The sequence below is a fragment of the Camelus bactrianus genome, chromosome 9 (genome assembly GCF_048773025.1).
Source record: "Camelus bactrianus isolate YW-2024 breed Bactrian camel chromosome 9, ASM4877302v1, whole genome shotgun sequence".
Lineage (NCBI taxonomy): Eukaryota > Metazoa > Chordata > Mammalia > Artiodactyla > Camelidae > Camelus > Camelus bactrianus.
The window spans coordinates 62,439,777-62,465,341 of record NC_133547.1 but is presented as its reverse complement, the minus strand read 5'-3'; the positions used below and the strand labels follow the sequence as shown (position 1 = coordinate 62,465,341).

The window sequence follows — 25,565 nt, the reverse complement described above, 5'->3', positions numbered from 1 at the left end:
TTGCTGGGCCATTTTTTTAACTTGTAATAAAATTCATATAGCATAGAATTCACTATCTTACCCATCTGTGCAGTTCAGTGGTTTTTAATATATTCACAGTGTCTAATCTTCATCACCACTATCTAATTCCAAGGACGTTTTCAAAACCGAACCATTTAAAATACATTTTGACAATCTGCAAACTAGTTTTTATGGTGATCACCACCACCAGGCACTGTACTAGATGATTTATCACTAATTGTCTTAATCCTGCACTATAGTGAAGTCTTCTGCTTGATTTTGGAACATGTTTAGTGATAGCTTGATTTTACAGTCAAGGAAACTGAGGCCCAGAGAGGCTAACTAAATCTTCTGAAGTCATAATCTGTTTGCTAGTTAGAGCCAGTATCCAGACCCAGGTCTTTTTTACCCCAGAATCTGTGTTCTTTGCAGTTTAACACAGTGCTGCTAATAAAAAATCATTAGGGAAGTTGCCAGAAACTCCACATACCACCTTGCAAAACCTTCCAAAGTTATTTTGGCCCACCAAGTTACTCCTCCCATTGGAGTGAGTAGCCATTAATATTTTAATATGGTCATTTAATAGGCTCATTTTAATGACTTCAGAACAGTCTTTTACTTCCATCTTTTCCTTTCAACTTTTAACTTTTCTTGAATTGTTTTTCTAACTTGAAGTGTGAATAATGTTTGGAGTGATAATCAAGCTGCTGGAAAACTACATAATCAACTTTTTGTGTTAATATTATGTTAATAATTTGGTAAAGTCACCTGTAGTATTTTTATTTTTTTGTTTGGTGGTTAGTTTTCTGGGGGTTTTTGTGGAGGTGGACGTAATTAGGGATTATTTATTTATTTTAATTGTGGTACTGGGGATTGAGCCCAGGACCTTGTGCATGCTACCACTGAGCTATACCCTCTCCCCTTGTAATATTTTTAGAAATAATTCTTACAGAGTTGACTCAGGAATGGATAAATAAGTGGGAGGGTATAGCTCAAGTGGCAGAGTACATGCTTAGCATGCACAAGGTCCTGGGTTCAATCCACAGTACCTCCATCAAAAAAACTAAATAAATAAATAAACCTAATTACCTTCCCCTGCAAAAAAACAAAAAACTAAGGAATGGATAAATAACATCTGCCTGTTTTATTTCATTACCCTTTTTTTTTGGTCTTAATTAAGAAACAAAGAATTTTTTGACTTAATTTTGAATGCTTTTCACTTGAAATTGTACCTCCTAGGTCAGAACATTTTAAGACTGTTAAAAATGCATTGTTTACTTTGAATCCTAGAATGAAAATTTCAGAACTAGTAAGCTGTCTATTTTGGGGGAAGAGGAAACATTCATATGATGCATTCTGAAGTCATGTAAAGAGTTGATGTTATTTATTGTTCTAGATGCTGAGGATTTAACCATGAAATTGATTGTCGGGTCTCTATTTATTCTTTTTTTTATATATAAACATTTTTTATTGAGTTATAGTCATTTTACAATGTTGTATCAAATTCCAGTGTAGAGCACAATTTTTCAGTTATATATGAACGGACATACATTCATTGTCACATTCTCTTTCGCTGTGAGCCACCACAAGATCCTGTATATATTTCCCTGTGCTACACAGTACAGTCTTGTTTATCTATTCTACATTTTGAAATCCCAGTCCCTTCCCACCCCCTGTCCCCCTGGCAACCACAAGTTTGTATTCTGTGTCTATTTATTCTTTAGGGAAATAGTCTATTTTTTACATACCCTAAAATACTTAGGAAACATTAATAATGCAATCCGTTAATGCAACTGTGGTTTGGGTGAATGTATAGATTTCATGAGCTTTGGATGATAGTTTTTATTACTTACTAGCTGTGTGACCTTCTGCAAGTGAATTATTTAATCTCTCAGTTTTAATTTCTTTATTTAAACTTTTTTCTTATTGGGTGCTTATAAAGGTCAGATAGGACTTAAAAGTTTTGAAAGCTATGAGGAATTTATATAAACTTTTGAGTGATAATGCTCCTTAAACCTGAGTGGAAAAGTACCAGGAAGAGACTTAAGAAATGAAGGGAGCTATATGAAACTGTTTGGGGATGGAGTAGGAACTTCTTTAAGCAAAGTGAGTTCAAAATAGAGGCTTGGAGTTGCAGAGAGTCCAGAAATAGCATTCAGAGTCTCTCAGTATTAATGTTAATGGTGGTTTGTGATGCTTATGCTAACATTACTTTTTTATACCATGAGAAAGCCAGCAGGAATTTTAAATATAACTTCATGAAGAAAAGTTTTACATAAGAGTACAAATCATGTTACAAATTACCAAATTTTAGATTAGACTAAAAATGTTTTCTACTTAACAAAGCCATGTATAAATATACCTCAGAGTATGTGTGTTATTGGTGCATAAGCATCTTCTCAGATGGCTCGCAGAAGGAATGGCTCTTCCAAACAATGGACCAACAGTGTTTCCAGGTGGAGCATTCTTCTGAAAAGTAATTAGTGAAAATTTACCACACATGACTTTAACTCTGTGTGAAACTACAATAAAACCAGTATAAAATTTTAGCATGCGTTTTATAAAATTTATTATACGTTATAAAATTTAATACAATATGATTTTTATTGTTACTTAAAATCTTTTTGAAAATATGTTCATTATTTAATGCATCTTCTCCTTAAGTGCTACTCATCTTTTTATTTGTTAAATATATTTTATGAATAAAAGAGTAGATACATACATATAAAATAGATAAATAATAAGTTTCTACTGTATAGCAAAGGGAACTACCTATATTCAATATCTTGTAGTAACCTATAATGAAAGAGAATATGAAAAGGAATGTATATGTATGACTGAAACATGCTGTATGCCAGAAATTGACACAACATTGTAAACTGACGGTACTTCAATTAAAAATATATATATACTTGATTTAAAAAATGTATAGTTTTAGGAATAATAATAGGAATATCCATATACCTGCTAATTAAGTCAAGATACAGTACTTCTACCATGTTAGAACTGTGATGTCTATATGGTAGCCACTAACCACATGTGACTGCTAAGCATCTGAACTGTGACTAGTCTAACTGACATGTGCTGTATGTGAAAAAGTACACACTGGATTTTGAAAACTTGTACAAAAAGAAGCTTGTAAAACATCTCAATAATTTTTATATTGATTACATGTTGAAAAATATTTTAAATACATCTGGTTGAGTAATATTACTGTAATTGATTTCACCAGTTTCTGCTTAGTGTTTTAAAACATGGCTGTTAGAAAATTTTCATTTACATATGTGAGTTGCATTTGTGGATCTCATTATATTTCTATTGGACAGTGATACCTTAAAAAAACTCCACAGTCCTGTTCCCCTCTCCACAAAAAAAAAACTTCTCATTATCCTGATTAATAGATTTATTCCCTTGCTTTTATAATTTTATCCCTATGCATGTATTTCTAAACAATACTTTGTTTAGTTTTAAAAAACTGAATATAGCAAGCACAAACTTCATGGCAGTGTAAGTAAAGGACTGTAATTTCATTTCAACATGAAAGTTCCTAGGAGATAAGCTGAACAAAACCTCAGTATCAATTCTGGATTCAGCTTTCCTGCGAATTTTAAGAGCTTCTCTAGGGAACTTTGTGAACATAGTTGTGAATGGGTTGTGGAGAACCTGGGGCTCATACTGGATTTGGGGCACCTGGCAGTATGAGCCAGTGTTCGTGGTATGCTAGAGGTCTGGAGGAAATGATCAGAGGGAGTGGGCTCCTCTATATTTTCTGATTCTAGGCTCACCATGACCTACCTCCTTTTTACAGGGTTTTTCCTTAATTCTTTTCATCTTATAAAACTGCAACTCTTTACCCATTAAGTGGTAATTCCCCATTCCCTGACTCCCCCTTCTCCTTAACCCTGGCAACCACCATTCTACTTTCTATGATTTTGGCTGCTCTAAGTACCTCTTATAAATGGAGTTATATGGTATTTATCTTTTTATGACTGGCTTATTTCACTTAGTAAAATGTCCAGAAGATTCATCTATGTTGTAGCATATTGCAGAATTTCCTTCTCTAAAAGGCTGAATAATACTCTGTTGTATGTATAGACCACATTTTGCTTATCTCTTCATCCTTCTGTGGACACGTGGGTTGTTTCCACATTTTAGCTATTGTCAATAATGCTGCTGTGAACATGGGTATACAAATATGTCTTTGAGACCCTGCTTTCAGTTCTTCTAGGTATATACCCAGAAGTGGAATTACTGGATCATATGGTAATTCTGTTTTTAATTTCTTGAGGAATTGCTGTACTATTGTCCATGGCAGCTGTATTCTTATACATTCCCACAGCAGTGCACAACAATTTCTCATCCTTACCAATGCTTCTTGTTTTGTGGGTTTTGTTGATAGTAGCCGTCCTAATGAGTAAGGTGTCTAATAAGTGTTTCATTGTAGGGTTTTTTTTTTTTGTTGTTTGCTTTATTTTGTTTCTTATTGAAGTATAGTAAGTTTACAATGTATCCATTTCTGGTGTAGCACATAAAATTTCAGTCATACATATAATACACACATATATTCATTTTCACATTCTTTTTCATTATAGGTTATTACAAGGTACTGAATATATAATTCCCTGTGCTATATAGTAAAAACTTGCTGTTTATCTATTTTATATATAGTAATTAGTATGTAGGGTTTTTTTATGTTTATAGCAGTTTTATTCTTTTTTAAGTTGAAGTATAGTTGATGTACAATATTATATAAGTTATAGGTATATAATATAGTGACACACAATTTTAAAGGTTATACTCCATTTATAATTATAAAATATTGGCCATATTCCCTGTGTTGTACAATATGTCCTTATAGCTTATTTTATACATAATGTTTAATCATAGTTTTGATTTGCATTTCCTAATTATTTGTGATGTTGAGCATCTTTTCATGTGTTTATTGGCCATCTGTGTATCTTCTTTAGAGAAATGCCTACTCTGCCCATTTTTAAATTGAGTTGTTTGGGGGTATTTTGTTGTTGAGTTTTAGAAGTTCTCTATTAATTTTGGATATTAATTCCTTATTAGGTATGATTTGCAAATATTTTCTCCCATTCTGTGGGTTGCCTTTTTACTTTATTGATAGTGTCTTTTGATGTACCTTTTTTTTTTTTTTTAATTTTGATGAAGTCCAGTTTGTCTGTTTTTGTTGTTGTTACCTGTGCCTTTGGTGTCATCTCTAAGAAATCATTGTCAGATCCAGTGTCATGAAACTTTTATACCTTCTTTCTAGGAGTTTTATAGTTTTAGGTCTTACATTTAGGTCTTTGATCCATTTTGAGTTAATTTTTGTATATGGTGTTAGGTGGGAGCCCAACTTCATCCTTTTGCACTAGGTGTCCATTTTCTCAGCACCATTTGTTGAAAGGGCGGTCCTTTCTCACTGAATGGTCTTGGCCTGGCACCATTGTCAGAAATCATTTCACCGCATGTGAGGGTTTATTTCTGGGCTTTTTGTTCTAGTCCATCTGTCTATATGTTTGTCTTTATATCAGTACTACATTGTTTTGATTGCTGAAGCTTTGTAGTAAGTTTTGAAATCAGGAAGTGTAAGTCCTCATTTTGTTCCCTTTCAAGATTGTTTTGGCTATTCAGATTTCTTGAGATTCTGTATGATTTTTAGGATGGGTTTTTCTGTTTGGTCAACACATCCGTTTATTGAGAGTGTGTGCATGTATGCATACGAGCTTGCTTACTTGCTTAATCCTTCAAGTTCCAGGCACATTCTGTATTAATCCATGTTATGATTTCTGTGAGAAGTGCTGTTTTCTGTTTTGAACTGTAAGAAGTAGATTGGTAAATTACATTAAATCACTATAGAAGAAGCTATTTTTTTACACTAACATGCAACCCAATTATGATTCAGAGGCAAGGGAGATTGAATGACTGTAGTGATTATCCAACAGGGAAGCTGACTGTGCATTTCTAAATGGAGAGGAACATGTGACTAACGGAAGGTGAGTCAGAACCAAGTATCTTCTAGAGGAATCTGTTAAATAGACTACAGAAATGATTACAACCGAAAGGCAGAGTACATATTTCCTTTGTGGAATATCTTGTTTTCCTGGGTGGCTATGGCCATCCCAGTATTACTGCTTATCTACTGATTCATTGGTCTCAAAAAAAATGGCTCTTTCTCTTGGAAAGAAATCACTGTGTAAAACTTCAGTTGAAGTATTGTGTATAAGCAAGTCAGTTTCTGTGGTGCTCTGTATGTTTCATAACTTTATATTGACTTAACTAATTTTTACTATCAACTATGAAAGAGGTATTATTTAGCTTTGGTTTTATATGTGAGGAATTTGAGGCTTATTAACAAACTTAAATATTTGTCTCAAATACACCGATAGAACTAGAATTTAAATTCAGGTTTTATCTGATTCTAAAACACATTTAGTTTTTACTCTTCCCGTGCTGTCTTGGGTCTAATAGTGATGATATTCCATTTCGTTAAATAATAATTACATACACATTAAGATTTTTAATTTAAAGTTTTTTCTTTTATTTAGAAGCAGTTATTTTGTTTTATTTTAGTATATTGTGTTTGAACATTTTTTCCTAATTTTTAGCCATTTTATTTTGTTTCAAACTCTTGTTTATTCAAATGGTAGTCAGTTTTCTTATCTCCACTGCTTAAGTAAAATATCCTCCTACCATTGATTTGAAGTGTTCTCTTTTTCATTTATTAAAAATTTGTATACTTGGTTTTGTTTTTTAAATGTTTTGTTTATTCCATTAAGTTGTTTCTGGCTGCCACAGCACTACTACATGTATACTCATTGCATTGTTACATGTTTTAATATCTGAAAGGGCAGAAAAATAATTTCCTATATTTTCTTGGATAGTCAATTCTTTTGTATTAATTATAGACTTTTATCTCAAATTCAAAAAAGCATTACATTGAGATTTTACTGGAATTTCATTAAAATAAGGATTACTTTGGGGTAAATTGGCAGTAGTCTTACTATTAGAGGATGTGACATCTCACTAGTTTATCAAATCTTTTTCTGTGTTTCAAAAATTAGATGTTTTTTTCTTATAGAGCCTCCATATTTCTTATTAAATTTATTCTTTGATACTTTTATTGCTGTTTTAAAATAAGTTTTTTCATTTTATTTTCTAAATAATTACTATTGTAATACAGGAAGGTTGTTGGGTTTCATATATTGTTTTTATAACCAGCCACTTTATTGAACTCATTAATTCACCTGGTTTTTCAGTTGAATATTTTAGATTTTTCAGGTAGATAATCTTCAGATGTTATATCCTAGTTATATTTATATGCAACTTTGTTAGAACTGTGGCTTTTAAAAGGAGGTTGCTGGATCTAGCTCCTTACAGTTTTACTATTACTGAAACATTCCATTAACCTTAGGAGTTAAGTGAGTCCTACTTTTAAATGTAATAGGTGAATTCAGGTGTTTTAATTCTTACAGTTTTTTTTTTTTTAATGTATTCAGCTATTCCTTATTAAAGGCTTTAAGTTAACTTGTGTTGGAATCTTCTTTTAGGTGGTGGGATATAAATTTTTTAAAATTCATCTTGTATTTGCACTGCCCTTATGATAATACCCTGCACAAAATGACAGGTAATAAACATCTGTTGAATAGGTGTATCTTTCCAAATTGAAATTACAGGGAAGTTACAGGAAAAACATTTCTAAATTCCAGCTGTGTTTGTGCTCTTCTGTTAATTATTATTCAGATATTTACTGAGGGCCTAAGGGGTACTGTTCATTCCCTGTTAACTGTTTTCCCTAATACCTCAATTTATAGACTAGAGTCACAAGTGTTTAAACTGATAGTTTACCACAGAGAAGTTAAATATTCTTTCCAATTGAAATGGTTTTTTTTTGAAGGTGAAGTATCTGCTTCTTGCTTTTATCAATAGCTTTGACACTTGGTTTCTGTGTATACTGATGTTATGGCTGAGTATTGGTGTGTATGGGAGTCTTGTTTGCAAATTTACAGTTATTCTAATTATCTTAAAATTACCTCCTTTAGAACCACTCAATAAAAGGAACTTTTTCTACTATCCCTTTGTACCCTCAATTTCTATTCTTGGCCCAGCTACCTAGGAGTTAGAAACACTGAACTTCCATATTGTATTGTAGAAGAAAGGGCAACTGAAGATGCTACTGCTTATTCCAAATTTAGATACTCTTAGAATAAGTAGACTACAGACTCTCAGATATAGAACTGTTTTGTACAGGTTGATAAATAGGAAGTTGACTAGGTTCTTTCATACCCTTCCTCTGATATTTACATTTCAAAACCCAGGGTAACTAATGTTTAGTTACTTAAGAAGTTTGGTCCCTTTACTAAATAAAGAGTATTTATCATCATCTCTCAAGCTTTATGCTACAAAGACCTTGGTGTCTGTGAGGGAAGTGAAAAATTGCATTTTTACTATCATAGTTGGATCCTTTTTCTCTTGCATACTCTTTTGAGAACTTGGTGAAAGCATTGGCCTTCCTTTAAAAAATGCACATGGGCACAAACACATTTTAACACAGAATTTTGGGAGGTTTCTGGTCTTCTTGAAACGTATCTATAAACCTAAAGTCATGTAGGTTCTCTGAACTACAGACTAAAAATTCCTGTATTGTTGATGGCTGCCAGATTTATATCATCAGCCCATATCTCTTCACAGAGTACTAGAAACTCATATGCAACTCCATGCTCAGAAGTCTCCTTTTACATATCGTATAGTTGTCACCTGTGTAACAGATAAAACTTATTCCAAAAAATTTTTATAATGACCCTATTGAGATAAAATTCATATACTGTAAAATTCACCCTTTTAGAGTGTATAATTGAGAGTTTTTTTTAGTATATTCACAGAATTGTGCAGCTGTCACCACTCTTTATTTCCAAAACATTTTCATCACCCCAAAAAGAAATTCTGTGCTTATTAACAGCCACTCCTCATTCCCCACTCCCCTCAGCCCCTGGCAACACTAATATCCTTTTTGTCTCTGTATTTGCCTGTTCTGGATATTTCATATAAATGGAATCATATAGTATGTGCCCTTTTCTGGTTTCTTTCACTTAGCATAATGCGTTCAAGGTTTATCCATGTTGTAGCGCTTATCACTACCTCACTCCTTTTTATGGCTGAATAGTATTCCATTGTATGTATGATGCCACAGTTGCTGGTGTGCACATGTTTTTGCTGAAGCTCTACTGCTACAATGATTTGGAATTTAAAGCTACAGAATGTGGAAAATAAAGTGATATGTGTAATTTGGATTGAAATAACATCACAATCAGTGATATTTAGAGCCTGAGTTGATTAAAAAATTTTGCAATACTAATTTTATGTTTTTTCAAAAAAAAAAACACAATGTGATGCTGTACTCATTTTTAACTTCCGTGGAGTCTTAAATACATCCTCTGATATTTCACTTTTGAGAAGATAAGCAGGCTATTTTGTTGTTTTTGTGTGTGATTAGCAGAATCTGTTTACACATTTTAAAGCCTTTATAGAATCCATTTTATATAAAACATTTAATTGTTCTCGAAAAAGGAGTTTAATCCTTAGGTCACATTCTAATACATGTTCTTCCTACAGTTTGAAATAAGGCATCATTATTTTCAGTGAGAAATGTCTCCATGTTAAATGACATTATTAAATTATATTACAAAATGCCAAACTGTTAAGAGACAGTTTTATTTTCTTTATAATTTGAGGTCTGGTATTCATGAATGTATGAAAAGTGCCAAACATTTACTTTGAAGGTCTACACATAAAACTCTTATTTATTTGAATGTGAACCTCTAAATAAATCACTGGATCATCTAAGTATTATTTTAAATTACAATTCCAGGCACTAGTCTTGATTATGAACTGTAGCCATTTTCTGAACCCATTTAGGAATTTCCCAAAACAGATCAGTGGTTTTCTTAGTCTTGAGAGAACTTTTATAAAGAAGTAATAAATCAGCTTTTTAAAAATTTAGTAATTTCATAAGGAAAATATTTTTTGACTATAGAAGTTTATATGAATAAGCTAGGTTATGGAATCTTTGAAACTAAAAGATACAAGTCATTGATGAAGACTACAGAACCTGATCATGAAGTTGACCTTTCTCTGCTTTTACATGAGGATTATCTTTATGTTTAGTGTAAGAATTTTAAAAATTGAGCTACATCAGTGGGTGAAATGTTATACTCCTCACTATGTAGCAGCATCTCCTCTGTTAGAAAGGATAGGTGGGAATGTTGATTAGAGAATATGGTAAGTCAAGTTATAATTGATAGGCAAATATGAAGGTGTATTGTCTTTAGTTTTTATGAGGTATTGAATATAAAGTCATCACAGTCACTTGTTTGACTAGGTGCACACCAGTGGAGTTTTAAATTCACATTGTGGAAGAGAATGAGCACTTATCAGAGCAGAAGGAAATGTGTGGTTAAACGGTCTCAGCTATAACTGTGGACTGTTTCCCTTGGTCCAAGTGGGAGGAGAAATGGTACCTTATGTTTTTTTTCCAATGTCAGTAGAAATTGGTTCAGCATAGTTTATTGGAGCCCTTAACAGGAAAAATAGTTGTGTTTAGTAGTGGAGGGGAATGACATACATATATACTAGGAAGGCATAAGTCCTTTAGGTTTTATTTTGCAGGTGACTCACTAGTCATTTTTTGCTAGTAATTTTTCTAGCATTATTTATAATTACTGACTGTCTATTATTCTTATTAAACTTCTCTAAAGACAAGAATGTCTCAAGATTTTTTGTTGAAGAAATTACTTAAAACTGAGTAAAGAAAAAGATGATGCTTCTAGCTTTTTCTGCAAAATGAGAAACTGTTACTGATTTTATGTAATGTAGGTAATAAATAATGTTAATTTTATCTCACAAAAGCACTGGGATTATCCAAAGAAAATATATTTAGTATAGGCAGACAAAGAACCTTATTGATAAAGATACATTTGACAACCTGGAATTTTGAAAGCTTATTGAAGTCCTGCTTCCTCTGCATTTAAAAAAATCTTGTTAAGGCAATAAATGATTTTTAAAAATCTGTGCTACTTTTTTTTCAGAAACCCATGTTAAATGAGGTAAAGAAGACCTAAAATAACAGTGTTGTTTTTTTGAAGTAACTATTAGAATACTGTGGTGTTACAGTGAGGGAGATTGTAGGAACTAACAAATTTCTCCTTTGTTACATTTCTTACTATATCACAATAAAATACTCACCTCAAGAAGATAGCAGCACCTTTCCTTTCTTGATGGATCCTTAATTGCTCTTGAGAGTAATTATATTTTCAGGCAATATGAAATTAATTTGGTGATCAGAAATGAAAGTGGTCTAAATTTGGAAATCATACCTAAAGTGTATGATTTGTGACTTTTGCTCTAGGGTTATTTGCTTGAAACAGAAGAATTCTCTTTAGTATGAATAAATAAACAGTGTAGTAGTTAAAGTTCTTTGGGTAAAAGCAGTAGAAATCAATTCCAGCTAACTTAAGTGAAAAAGAAAACAAAAACAAAAAAACAGCCTTACTTATCAAGAATCTATGAAGTAGCTTGTAAAACTGAAAGGAAATGTGAAGAGCCTGACCCTGGGTGGCTCCAGGTATCCAAATAGAGGGAAACAGTGTGTGCTCTCTTCATGGGCTAGTGATTTCCAGTTGTTTTCCATCTCTGTATCTTTCTACTCAGAATTCAAAAATCAAGGCAAAGTACCTGATTGTCCTAGCTTCAGCAAGAGAAATGATGTCTTTTTCAAGTATCACCTTATTACAAACAGTTTTTTAAAATACTATGGAAAAACTGACTGGTAATAAAATCCTGGTAAACCAGATTAACTTAATTTATAGAATTTGGTCACAGGCTCTGCTTCATATACTTTCCTATAATTCTTAATTTTGCAATTATATGTATCTTTTTTCCCCAAAGAAAGCCGCAGTTTTCATAAGTAAGTTGATGCTTTGTTTTTCATATGTCTGATGGCTTATCATTGGTTTTCATCCTCATTTTCTGTGTCTTAGGTATATTTGAAGGCTCCCATGATTCTGAATGGAGTCTGTGTTATCTGGAAAGGCTGGATTGATCTCCAGAGACTGGATGGTATGGGCTGCCTGGAATTTGATGAAGAGCGAGCCCAGGTAGGGTGACTTAAGGCTTTACTGACCGTGGTCCTTTTATCTACCCCCAATCTTGCCTTTGTCTGGAGATCTAGTTTACCCAGTCTTTAAGAGTAAATAAAGAGAATCTCATGTTTGAGTAGTCTTGAGGAATCCTGAAGAGGTTGAGATCCAAATTTTGGTCCTAGTTTTGGGAAAGTTTTTCCTTCAGTGGTTCTAAATTTCGTTGGATTACCACTATGTACTTGGTGGGGCACTTCAAAGTCCTGTAAATGATTCTGTTTAATGTTTGTTCTGGACCTTTAGAACATTGGGGGTGGGAAGCAGTTTAAAATAAAATGTAGGAGCAGCACTTTTGGAACGACTGCGTGAGGAACTTGGCAGATTCTCTCCCCAAAAAGCAGTGATTAAACCTAACAAAATTGTAAAAAAAAAACAAACCAAAAAACCCATTTATGGTCTCTGGATATTAACCAAAGGTCATAAATTAAGAGGCATTTATTCAAACAAAGCTAGTGAATTTCAGTAACAACAGTGATAGTTTGGCATTTTAGTCAGGACCTGTTCCTATGTCCTCCCTCAGCTCTGTGGTCACTCAAGTTCTACCCTGGGTAGACAGGGGAAGCCATGAGGATTGGCAGCTCTGCTGTCCTGTCAGAGGGAGTGGACTTTATTTAGAGTAGGGATGTTGCTGAAAACAACTGCAGTCTCTGTGACAAACAGTCAGGGAAAGTTAAGGTTGCAGGAAGCAACAAAATGGTAGACTAACCAGAAATTTATCAGGGAAATCTAGGGGAAAAGATAGCTAAAGTGGGCCCTATTAAGACCATATGTTTAAAAAAAGCCACACCTCCTCATGTTCCAGAAGGCTGTGTATATGTGCAAGGCTACATCTATTCAGGAGAGGACAAAGAGGGCCCTAGAAAGATACTAGTCTTTGACCGAACACAGGTAGACGATAAACTTCCTGCACTTTGAAAGTATTCCCCCAAGCCATACATGGATCCAGTGGCAAGGGATGGAAGCCTTCTGGCTTAAGGTGTTTAAGCAGAACCTATGACCAATCATTGGCTGACCACTAAATTATGTTGACTCAGGGGCAACCCCCTAGAAAGCAAGGCTTAAAAAGGAAAAAAAACTAAACTAAACAATGACATCAGAGGCTGAGCACTGCTGGGGAAATAGACTGCAAAATTAGTCTAGGCAAGTCACTAGGCAGACAAACAAAAACCAGCAACAGCATGCTAGAGGCAGGGGTCAGAATTCAGAGTTGCTGTAGTATATTATCTAAAATATCCAGTTTTCATCAAATTATAAGATATGCAGAAGAGCATGAAAATGCGACTGATACTCAAGTAAAAAAGCAGGCAGTAGAAACTTTGAGGGAGCTCAGATGATGGTTCTTAATGACAAAAGACTTAAAAGCAATTATTTTTTGGTATGTTCAAAGAACTAAAGGAAATTTTTTTCCTTTAAAGAATTGAAGGAAAATTATGACAATGACTTATAAAATAGAATATCAATAAAGAGATCTAAATTATTAAAGAGAATAAGGTTGCAAAAATGAAAAATACAATAACTGAAATGAAAAATTTGTAGACTCAACAGATTTGAGCTGTTTTCTTCTGCTCAACAGATGGCAGAAAAAAGAATTAGTGAACTTGAACATAGATTAATAGAGGTTATCCAGTCTGAAGAACAGAAAGAAGAGAGAACAAAAATGAACAGTCTCAGACCGTGGGACACCAGCACACATACCAAGATATATGTAATGAAAATCCCTGATAGGAGAGAAAGAAAGGGGCAGAAAATATATTTTAAGAAATCATGGCTGAAAACTTCCAAAGTTGATGAAAAATAGTCATCTCCATATCCAAGAAATTCAGTGAACTCCAAGTAGGATGAACACAAAGAAATCTAACCTAGATACATCAAAGTCTAACTGTTACAAAGAAACTGAATCTTGAAAGCAGCAAGAAGACTTCCTTACATACAAGGAAGCAACAATAAGATTAACAGCTGACTTCTCTTTTGAAATTGAGGAGGCCAGAAGGTAGTGTGATAACATTCAAAATGCTAAAAGAACATGTCAAAGTATCTAATTATTAGTGAGTGTTAATTTTCTTCAATTATTTAATATTAATCCTCTAAATCAAGTTCAAATAAAGGCAAGAATAAAAAGGAGCTCTCTTTTTGTTATTTCTGTTATCTCTTCCCATGTTCTCTATATAGAAATGTAGGAGTTTTCTTCAGAGATCAAAAAATAACAAAGTCTTGTATAGCACAGGGAACTGTATTCAGTATCTTGTAATAACTTACAATGGAAGAGAATCTGAAAAAGTACAGATATATATAAAACTGAACTACTTTGCTGTACATCTGAAACAAACACAACACTGAAATCAACTATACTTCAATTAAAAAAAACTACCAGGGATAGGGGTTGAGGGAGTGAAGAGATCAGACACAGACAACACAGAACATGTGAGGACACAGCGAGAAGACAGCCATCTGCAAACCTAGGAGAGACGCCTCAGAAGAAACCAAACCTGCAGTCACCTTGATCTTGGACTTCTAACCGAAAGAAAAATCTAAAAAGAAAAAAAAAAGAGAGATCAAAAAATAAAACCTTCCTAGTAAAAATTTAAGGTTCAAAGTTAAAATTCTTAAGAAAGAACCTCTGCTACCTTGATTTCCACAGGGTTAAGGAGTACCTAAATCTTTCAGAAAAATTGTAGATAATTGGCAATTTAGAAGGCTGTTTCTGTAATAAGTGATACAGCAGATTGAATTTATATAAGGGGGAATTTCAGATTGAATTGACTTCTAAAACTGAAATATTTTACTAAAATGATAGATAAAAATTTTAAGTTTAACCCACAGAATTTTTTATACTTAGAATTTTCCAAGCCCTGTTGCCCCAGTAAGTACCATCTGTTGTGACAGTAAACTAATAAAATAATAGGCCTTATATAATGTAATGTAAAAACTTCAAAGCAGGGGATGCCAACCAGTCAACAGTCAGCACTTCTCTGGAGCTTTCCCTATCCCAAAATTATCTGGAAGTAAAAGTAAACAGGCCATGAAGTATAGAACCTAGGAGTAGGAGCTCCATAGCCGTGAATTGTGATTCCCAGCCCCACCATTTACCAGCTATTGTGGACTGAATGTTTGTGACCCCTCAAAATTCATATTTTGAAGCCCCAACTCCCAGTATGACTGTATTTGGAGATAGGGCCTGTATAGAAGTAATTAAGGCTAAATGAGGTCACAAGAGGGGGGCCCTGATACCATAGAATTAGTGTCCTGATAAGAAGAGATACATAGGGAAGCTTGTTCATTCTCTGCCATAAGGACAAAATTCTCTAACAGATGCTGATGTACCTGGTGAGCTTAGAGATAAACGGAGGCTAGTCACAATTCCATTTTTTAGAATTAAATTGTATAAATATTTCAACTGAAATATTTTCACAGGTATTGCCTTTTTGCCTTTGTTCAGAGTAACTTTAACAAATGTTGGCAAGGATGTAGAACAACAGTTGGTGTGTTGGTTGGTTACATAAAATTGACGCAGCGTTTGGAAAACTGGCAGTAAATACAACTGCACTTAGGTATACTGATGATCCAGCAGCAGTGCTACTCTAAGGCATAATATGCAATGGGAATGAATACATATATTCAACAAATGGGACATTTGTAGCAGCATTATTAGTAATAGCCAGAAACTATAAATTGCCCAAATACCAGTTAACAGTAGAATGGACAAATTGCATGTTCACACAAAGAAATACAATGAAAATGAAAAACTACAACTAGCACACCAATACAGGTGAATTTCACAAACATATTGAGTGTACAAAAAAAGCACATGCTGTATGACTCCATTTATATAAAATACAAAAATAGGTAAAACTAATAATACATGTTGTTAGAAGGAAGGATGGTGGTTTACCCTTGGAAGAACAGGCTAGGTACTAGAGTAGAGGAAAAAGAGATGCTGGTACTATTCTATTTCTTCATATGGCTTCTAGTTCCATGGAAAGTTCAGTTTGTGAAAATTCATCAAGCTTTATTTTAGGACAGTGCTGTCCAGTAGAATTCAAATGTGAGCCACATAATGTAATTTAATTTTTTCTAATGCCATTTTAGAAGCTAGGTTGATTTCAGAGAGGTTTTTCAAAGGCTCAGATTTTTTAATTCCCAAGTGCCTGTGTATTGCTATGTGAATTTTTTTTGTATTCAGCATCGATTTTGTCACAGACATTTTATAGTTAACTATGTATGCATAAATGTATTTGTAATTTATGCAACTCTAATGTCTAAATGATTGGCAAAATATCTCACTTCTTTGTATGAGAATTGTTGGGATAACAATTATGAATTAGATATGTACTGCAACTAGTTCCTAGTAAATTTTTATTTCATAGTTTTAAAAAATTCACTGAGAACATTTTTTTAATACAATGTGCACCACCAGCATTTGTATTTGTATTATCGATTTAAGAGCCAATAATTTTATCTTCACTGTTGTACTCTTTAAATTAATTTACTGTAGCAGTCACAAAAATAGTTTCACCTTCAATGTTATGACCTTCCAAAAGTTCTATTTTGATTCTATGATAAGATTAGAAAAATTGAGCCATTGTTGGGATGTACAGATTTTCTGTTTGAGTACCTGACACTGATGTAAATCTGGTGTCCTTTAGCTTTTTGCAAGTTTTTTCTGTCAGTAAAGCCAACATATGAACAGCTTTGCTTTTTGTATGTGCACGAGAATGTGAGTGAAAATTTATAAGAGTCATTTGATTTAAATTAAAAGTTGTGTTCTACAGTGATGTTAAATGTACCATTTGCAGCTGCACATGTTAAATTGTTGCCTTTGGAGTATATGTTGTTGCTTCTTCAGCAGATTTCTTTCTTTTGGTTTTCATGTGATCAGTGGTACTCTGATCCCCACAGAGAATGGGAAATGTTATTTTGTACAAATCATACATTCATTATCAATTTTCCAGGAAACCAATTTGATTCTTAGTTTTTCATTAAACATGTGCTTGTATTTTTTAAATTCATTGCACAGAAAGGTAAGTAATACCAAACTGAAATGAATATAGTTATAGATTTAGGCAATACAATAAAGACAAAATCAGTGCCACAGGAATGGTCAGAATATTCTATATATGCTCTATGAGAACACTGCTAGGCCTTTATTTCCCACATGGGTTTTACAAACACCCAACCACCTTTTATGATGACTCCTTCTGACTACTTTGTGCAGACTGTGGTATAGACCACAGAGTAACAGACTAGTGTGACAAGTAGTTGGTAGGGACCGGAGTGCTAAAAGCTACCACCTGAGACTGGGTAGAGTTAGTTGTCCCTAGCCATTTCAGCATACTTTATCGGTGAGTGTGTAGTTGTATCAGCAAGTATCCTTTATGCTGTCCTTGGGGAGGTGTTACTTAAGCTCACAATGGGAAAGGATCAGGATGACACTGGTAATTGCTTTCAGATTTAACCATTTATTAAAGTGCAGTCTTGGGGGAAGGTATAGCTCAAGTGGTAGAGCACATGCTTAGCACGCACGAGGTCTTGGGTTCAATCCCCAGTACCTCCTCTAAAAATAAATAAACCTAATTACTCCTACACCTCAAAAAAAAAAAAAAAAAGTGCAGACTCTGGTCATTGCACATGCTTTTCACATCTCACTAGAAAAGACCAAGACGAAAGGTGAAATTAGAGACTGGTAGGCTACCAAATCTCTCTTGGCTTATTGTACTACAATTATTAGTAGTGATACTTTTTTTTTCTTTTAATGAGGTAAAATGTATGATCATTGCTAGAATACACATTAGTGGCTAATAACTTACTTAGGGAATTAGATCACATCTCATGTTATATGCTCTCATTTCATCTTGTAATTCTTCTCTACTGTTCTTAATCATGGTTGCTAATTATATACTGATGTTTGTAATTATTTGTTTGTTGTACACCTCCCCTACTAGACCAGAACCTGTGAGGAAAATTCCTACACATTGTATGCATTGCATCTAGCACAGTGTCTTGGATGTAGTAAAGACTAAATGTTTGTGGAGTAAGTGAAAGAGTGAATGGATGCACAGGACAGAGGGATATCCTGTTATCAGTAGACATGTCCCAGTTGATACCTAACTAAATAAGAAAAATCCTTTGGGAGTTGGGAATAGAGTTCTTCTGCAGGTAACTCTGGCTTATATAGTACATTCTGAAAATAGAGTTGGTATGTATAATAATGTTTAGTCGAATGTGTGAATTGTATACATCCATAAATGCTTATAAAATAATAGCACTTATTGAATGTTGTCAGATAGGATGCTTAAGCATTTTTTATAAGTTAATTCATTTAATCTCATGAAGTATTACTACTATGTGCATTTTACATGTGAGTTTACTGAGGCTTAGAAAAGGAAATGCCTTGCCCTTGGTCATAAAACTAGTAAATGCATCATAAGAGTAGAAACTTGATCATATGTTTCAATTTTGTGTCAGTGAAAATTACGAGTATTCACCTTGCTAACAGTGCCAAATGAAAGATTTGTCATGCAGAACAAGATATCAACAGTACACAGTCCAGGCCTGGTATAGCACTTAATTATATTATTAGGGGCCATGGATCTTTTCATTTTCCTGGTATACTGTGCTCGGTTATTGCTACATCCTCACTGTTATGTTTGCAAGATGCTGTATCTCTGGTCATTACATCAGTTCCCAGGAAGGAGGAAAGGTGAAATGTCTCTTAATGACTTTCTTAGAAGCCTCATTAGGTGACTTCATGCTTCTGTCTCATTGGCAAGAACTGAGTTACCTGGCCACCTTTTGCTGCAGTGAATCTAGAATGGTGAATATTGATGACTTTTTTGGTATTGTTTTTGATCTTTTAGTTTCTTCAGGTGTGCCATTGAAAATCCTAATGTTGAGAAGTATGTGACTGCAAAGCTTGAGCCAGGGGGCTTTTTAAGTTGGGGAGTATTATGGTAAGATTACTTTAGAAGGTATGCTCTCATGGCTCTGTTGTGGATTGGGGGATGGCAGAAGGAAGAGACTTCACAGTAATTTGGGTAAGAGATCTTAAGAGCCTGCACTTGAGAATGTTTGTAGAAATGGAAAGGAGATTAAAGATTCAAAAAATATTTAGGAGATAAGATGGATAAGATTTGGTGATAGGCTCTATGGAGACAAGGGGGAAGTGAAGTGTCAAAGGAGGCTCAGGTTCCTGGCAGAAATGAGTGGGTGGTGCCACCAACCAGACTGAGGAAGAGTAAAGAGAAAGTTTAAATTGATTGCCTTTTAGACACAGTAACTTTGAGGTATCTCGGTTTCCTTCATGTGCAGATCTTTATCCATTAGTTTGGAAAGGATTAGGGTAGATTTGTTATATGTTGCAAATAATTTTTCTTGATAATATCCCTTAGAATTTTATTTACTTTTTAGTAATAGTCTAGAAGTTTCTAGCATTTATATAATCAATTCTGTTAATATCCTCTTTTTTATATGTCTGACTTTCGTGCCATAATTAGAGGGCCTGTCTTATCCCCATATGGTAGAAATATATACCAATTTTTTTTGTACTTCTGTGATTTAAATATTGACTTGATCAGGATTTTATTTTGGTGAGTAGGATGAGGTAAAGACAGAATATGAAAGAGCACTTTCAGTTGCTAGAATATGATTGAACCTGATTACTATTTTCAAGGTGTTATAATAGGACATGAAAATGCTGAAGTTTTCTTTTAAAAATTGCTCTTATATTAATTTTTTTTGGCTCTTATATTTTGAGAAATACTCTGCTCTTCATTTCCTTTGAAAAATAAGACACCCCCCCAAATTTTAATTTTTTAATATAAATCAGAATTAAACTATCTGTTTCATGTATTCTTATGACAGCAGGAGGACGCATTAGCACAACAGGCCTTTGAAGAGGCTCGGAGAAGGACACGCGAATTTGAAGATAGAGACAGGTCTCATCGGGAGGAAATGGAGGTGAGAGTTTCACAGCTGCTGGCAGTAACTGGTTAGTACTTTCCCCCAAACTCTCAGGCTCTATTTGTGATGTTTGTGCTTAATGTTTTTAAATAGTTTAATGTCTTTAATTTTTAAAAAGGTGTACTCTGTGACTTTGTGTTTATTAAATATAATTGCTATAAAGAAACTTAGTCTTAATTTTAAGGTTATATATGAATTCCTCATGTATTGGTTCTCATAAAAATCATTTACTATCATAAGGTGTATTTTCTATTAGTTCATTGATCCAAATATCTTACCTCTTTTTATAGTAATCACTTCCTTGTGTCTTTTTATTGTTTTATTACCCATGTCTACTTCAGTCTTAAAACACTCAAATTTAGTCTTATCTGGTGTTTAAATTTGATACAGCTGTCAACTAAATAGAATAATTTCCAGGCATGAAAAAGAGTTCTGGAGATTGGTTGCACAACACTGTGCTTATTTACCACTACTTACCTGTGTACTTGAAAATGGTCAAGATGGTAGTTTTTATGTTATTATATGTTTCCACATTTTTTTTAAAAAGTCAGTGTTATATAATAGAGAAAATTTGTAGTTTTTCTATGCACAAAATTGTATGTACACTATTGTTTATATTAATTAAAAAGTGTGTGTGTGTCTACACAAAGAATGTGGTTAAGAGAGCCCAGACTCTAGAGCCAGACTACAAGGTCTGAATCTGGCTCTGCCACCTTTTTTGTCACCTCTGACAACTTATTTCGCCTTTCTATGGCTGAGTTTCCTCATCTATAAAATAGGGCTGATAATCATGCCTGTATCATAGGGCCATTGTAAGGATTAAATGAGTAAACACATGTGAAAGCACTTTTAGAGACTGTGGCCCTGACTAGGTGTCAGCTGATATTATTGATATTTCATGTTTATATTATAATGTTTTTAAGAATAAATGAAAAAAATCAAGCCTACTTAGTGGTTAATGTATGAAATTAAATTATCTTTTAATGGTTGATATTTCCCTTTGTCAGTGAGTGAATTGATTTAATAGGCTGACAGCAACTGATGATGTCCCCAAGAATACTTTCTATCTAGGAGAAGGGACAAGAGGGATATCATGAAATACATTTATTTTCTTTGAAGCGTTTATGATTCTTTTTTTTTTTTCCTAATGGAGATACTGGGGATTGAACCTAGGACCTCGTGCATGCTAAGCATGTGCTCTGCCACTGAGCTATTAACCCCCAACCAAAGCTCTTACAGTTCTTGTGATCAAACTGCCCGTGACATTTTCTTTAAGAATGCTTGCATCTGTAATAGCAAGAAGTCTTTTTAATGTATAATATGCATTTATCTTATATTTCTGAACCTTTTTGTTCATGCTGTTTGTTCCCTGACTGAGAATGTACTTTTCTACCCATCATCAAGGCCTGGCTTAAGCGTTATCTGTCAGTCCCTTCTCCAACCTTCTTAATCATAATTAGCCCTTCTACTTTGTAGTTTCCAAAGCACTTCTTATTTCTGTTATTGTTCTTATTGAACACTATATTGAAACATGCCTGTCCTCCACTGTAGTGTGATCCCTAATGAAATGGGGCCCCTGATTTTGTGACTTCCACGTGACCCACTGCAGTATTTGGACATTGCGTTTCGTTGTCAAGTGGAGAGCTTCAAAAAAAACAGCTCCTACTCTGCCAGTCTGAAAACTAGAGCCTGTAGGTTAAAGTAGAATAATATGTATTAATGGTCTCTGGAAAGATTTTAAATGTTTATAATTTGTTGGTTTATATTAGGTAATTTATTAAGTAATGAACCCCAAGTGTGTTGTGCTGGATTCTGCATTAGGGACTGAGAAATATATAGATGAAAATGCATTATTTCTGTCCTTGAACATCAGTCAGTCTTGAGGGAAAATAGATGTTTAAACAGATATTTGCAGTATACTTTAGCAGCAGCCATCCATAATGGAGGTTCAAAAGGGGAACAGTGGTGGTGCACAGAAAGGCATGCTCGCATCTGCCTCTGCTTGGAGGATTCACAGGAGAATACACTTGCAGAGATTTGAAGGAGGAATATTAGTCTGCCAGCTGGACAAACTAGGGAAAGTGTTCTTGACAAGGAACAGTGGATGCAAAGGAGTGAAGGAATAAGAGGTCTTCCCATGTCAGAGAACATAACTGGTCAGTCTTTCTGGAGCATGCTAATGTGATTTTAAATGAATGAAAGAATTGTTTTATAAAAAGTGCTATTCAGCTACAGTATAGTTGAAGAATAACTGTTTGACAATTAATGAAACAGTTATTTAGAATTTTTTTGCATGTATTTTGCTTTAAATAAAATTATAGATTATTTGAAACTAAGACTTGTTTTTTCTAAGATGTTTGACTGTTTTTATAAATAGTGTTTCTTGAAGAAAAATATTTTGGTGTGTGAGTTTATGTTTGTGTCTAGACAAAAATAGTCTTTTGATAGATTTGTTGCTCAGATAGATTGTTTCCAGTCAGTTTTATGTGAGTGGCTGAGCACCTGAGCTTTGTTGTCAGGCCTAGCTGAGATTCCTGTTCTATCACTTGACAATCTATCTTAAGCCCGTTTTCTTACAGAAATTGTTTTGAGAATTAAAAGGGGAAAATGCCTGTAAAGCACTTAGTATGATGCTTGGTATTTGTATGCCTACAGCAAATAATAGCTCTAAAGTACTTCTTTAGTGCTAAAAGCTCTACCACAGGTTCCAGTTAATTGAATTATCTGGCTAACAAGAACATCCTTTTATTTCTCTTAAGTGTATCAGGGCACTTTCCCTGCATTATGACCTAGAGCATAGAGAAAATGGTTGGATTTTCATCAATGATTTAGGATCCTGTAGTCCCTTATGGCAGTAGTTTAAAAATTCAGTTCTTACAGAGAACTGTCATCTAGAAAATTGGACTGGATTCTGACTCCAGAGCTTGCACTGGCTTAGGGGAGTTTTGGGTATGCATGATTTTTGGCACTTTGCACATATGTATTTGTTTTGTTTGGGAGGTGGCGATTAGGTTGGTTGGTTGGTTTGTTTGTTTGTTTGTTTGTTTTAATGGAGGTACTTGGGATTGAACCCAGGACCTCGTGTATGCTAGGCATGCACTCTACCACTGGGCTATATACCCTCTCCCCATGTGTATTTTGCTGCTGCTGCTGCTTTTTTTTAATCCATAAAAAATTCCTGACGTCAGTTTATGTTCTTGTAGTTTATCTCCTTTTTCCTAAAAGGAGAACATTGGAAAAAAATGTTGTGTTTCCTCCTTGTAATTCAAACATTGGTTCAGTTACAAAATGTAACTGAACATTCTTTTTATTTGTTGTTTTTAATTTTGTTTTTTAAAAAGTAACAATTTTATAAAAATGGTTTTCTTACATTCACTTGAGTTATATTCATTTTACATTTGAAGAAACAGACTCTGAGAAAAATTGACTTTCAGTTAGTTGGTTAATGAAAGGAAGAGTGAGGACTTAAACCAGTTTCCTAACCAAAGGTCTCCACAAGTACAGTCTAGCACTGGGAAATGAATTTCCACATCACCCATAAAGATGATTACATTGAAAAATAAAATCTGCCAGAAGTTAGAAACCATTTTGCCTGGAAAAGGAAAGCTAATGAAGTAAAGAATAATAATGGTTCCAGTGGGTGGTCCTGATGCCTGACTAGAGACAAGGGCCAAGGAGCAGTGGTAACTCGTGGGTGGCAGTAACTCAGTAAATGGTCCTTGGAGGTCTCAGATCCTGGCAGCACAGAGGCTTAGAGATGTCCTGCCCCTGTTTGGATAACCTCTGAGGCCTCTAGCCCTGACATGCTAAACTTGTAACGGTGGTGCTCATGAGCATTTAATATACATATAAGGTTAAGGTTACTAACAGTAGGAAGCAGAACTCAAAGTGGTTTTGGTTTTCATCAGTGTCTTTTAACCTGAAATCTGTTCTAAAACTCCTTGAGTGATCACTTTTCATTCTTTATCATTTATACCTTTTGAATTTTGTATCATGTGCCTCTTTTACCTGTTAAGAAGAGAAATAAATTTTGTTATTAGTGTTAATACAGAATGATGAAAACAGAAGATTCTAGAACTTGCTATCTGTATTCTCTGGTGTATAGGCTGTTTTAAAAAATGTGAACTCCTGTCTTCATTTGAAATTTTATGCAGCACTTTAATGTATAAAGTAGATAAAAGGGCACTGTTCCAGGTGAAGCAGGTGTGGGGATTATTCTGTTCTCCTGGAGTACCTGGGGTGTTTTCAGGGAACCCGATAACTGGCAGGATTTGACTTGAGAACCTTTCAGGTAGTAGATGAGCATGAGGTTTTTAATAGATTGTCTGGTTTTGAATCCTAGCTGTACTACTTGATGCCATGTGACACTGAGATAGTTTTTTATCCTCTTGAGCCTCATCTGTAAAATGGAGCTAGCACGCTACCTCCCAGATTGCTGCCTAGCTCAGTATATGACACTTAAAATGGGCCTCATTGGAAGCAGGTTTCTTCACCCCGTCTTTCTGTGCATCTTAGTTCACAACGTATCTGGAGTGGCAGTAAAGGCAGGTGTATACTAACTTTAGACTGTGAAAGTCAAAGATATGTTGCCATACTGTTTTATATTCTGGTGTTGTATTTTAACAACAAAAAAGGATTTTGAACTTTTTTTAGCTTCTCTTTGTGGAGATAGCAGTTACCCTGGGGACTGAGTAGTGACAAGTAGGGAGCACAAAGAGGAAACTTCCAAGCTTGGTGATACTATATTTCTTGATCTGGGTGATACTATATTTCTTGACATGGGTGTAACTAGTGAAATTTCACTAAGTGAAAATTCATCGCGCATACATTTATGATTTGTACAGCCTTCTATTCTTTAATAAAAAATAGGCATCAAAGGGAGGAGTGTATAGCCAGTGGTAGAGTGCATGCTTAGCATGCACGAGGTTCTGAGTTCAGGCCCCACTACCTCCAGTAAAAAATAAATAAACCTCATTACCTTCCCCCAAGATAAATAAATAAAATAAATTATACCCCCCAAAAGTTTTTAAAAGTAGATATTACAAAATAAAAAATAATCAGATATTTCTTCTATGAAGTGCCTGCCCATTGGATATCTGCTGCCGCGTAGAAGTAGTCCAGTGCCTGTTTACCTGAGAATTTTTCCATGATTTAAAAATGCTGACATGTTAACCCATGGCAGTCCTTCAGGTTATACATCTCTGTAATTCCAGTGCCTTACTATGGGATTTTGTGATGGAACATTGAGGTTGATAAGGGACAGACTGAGTGCTTTGGTCATAAATAAACTGGGAAGATACCTGTCTCATCTCTGATAGAAGCTCATACACTCTCTCGGTGTGTCTAGAGACAGCCTTCAGCTTGATTGGCCTCTTAACCTAAAACTGTGATACAGTACCTTTGGCTCTTAAT

The 25,565-nt window shown here is 34.4% G+C and overlaps 1 protein-coding gene across 3 annotated transcripts in view; it reads left to right on the top strand.

Moving 5' to 3' along the window:
* The window catches only part of CBFB (core-binding factor subunit beta), a 47,390-nt gene that overhangs the window by 14,945 nt on the left and 6,880 nt on the right, over positions 1-25,565 (top strand). The window contains exons 4-5 of one of the 3 annotated variants that reach the window (XM_074370618.1): positions 12,039-12,155; positions 20,055-20,150. In XM_074370618.1, coding sequence (XP_074226719.1) covers positions 12,039-12,155; positions 20,055-20,150 — 213 coding nt within the window. The other 2 variants (XM_074370619.1, XM_074370617.1) reach the window with 2 other exon arrangements.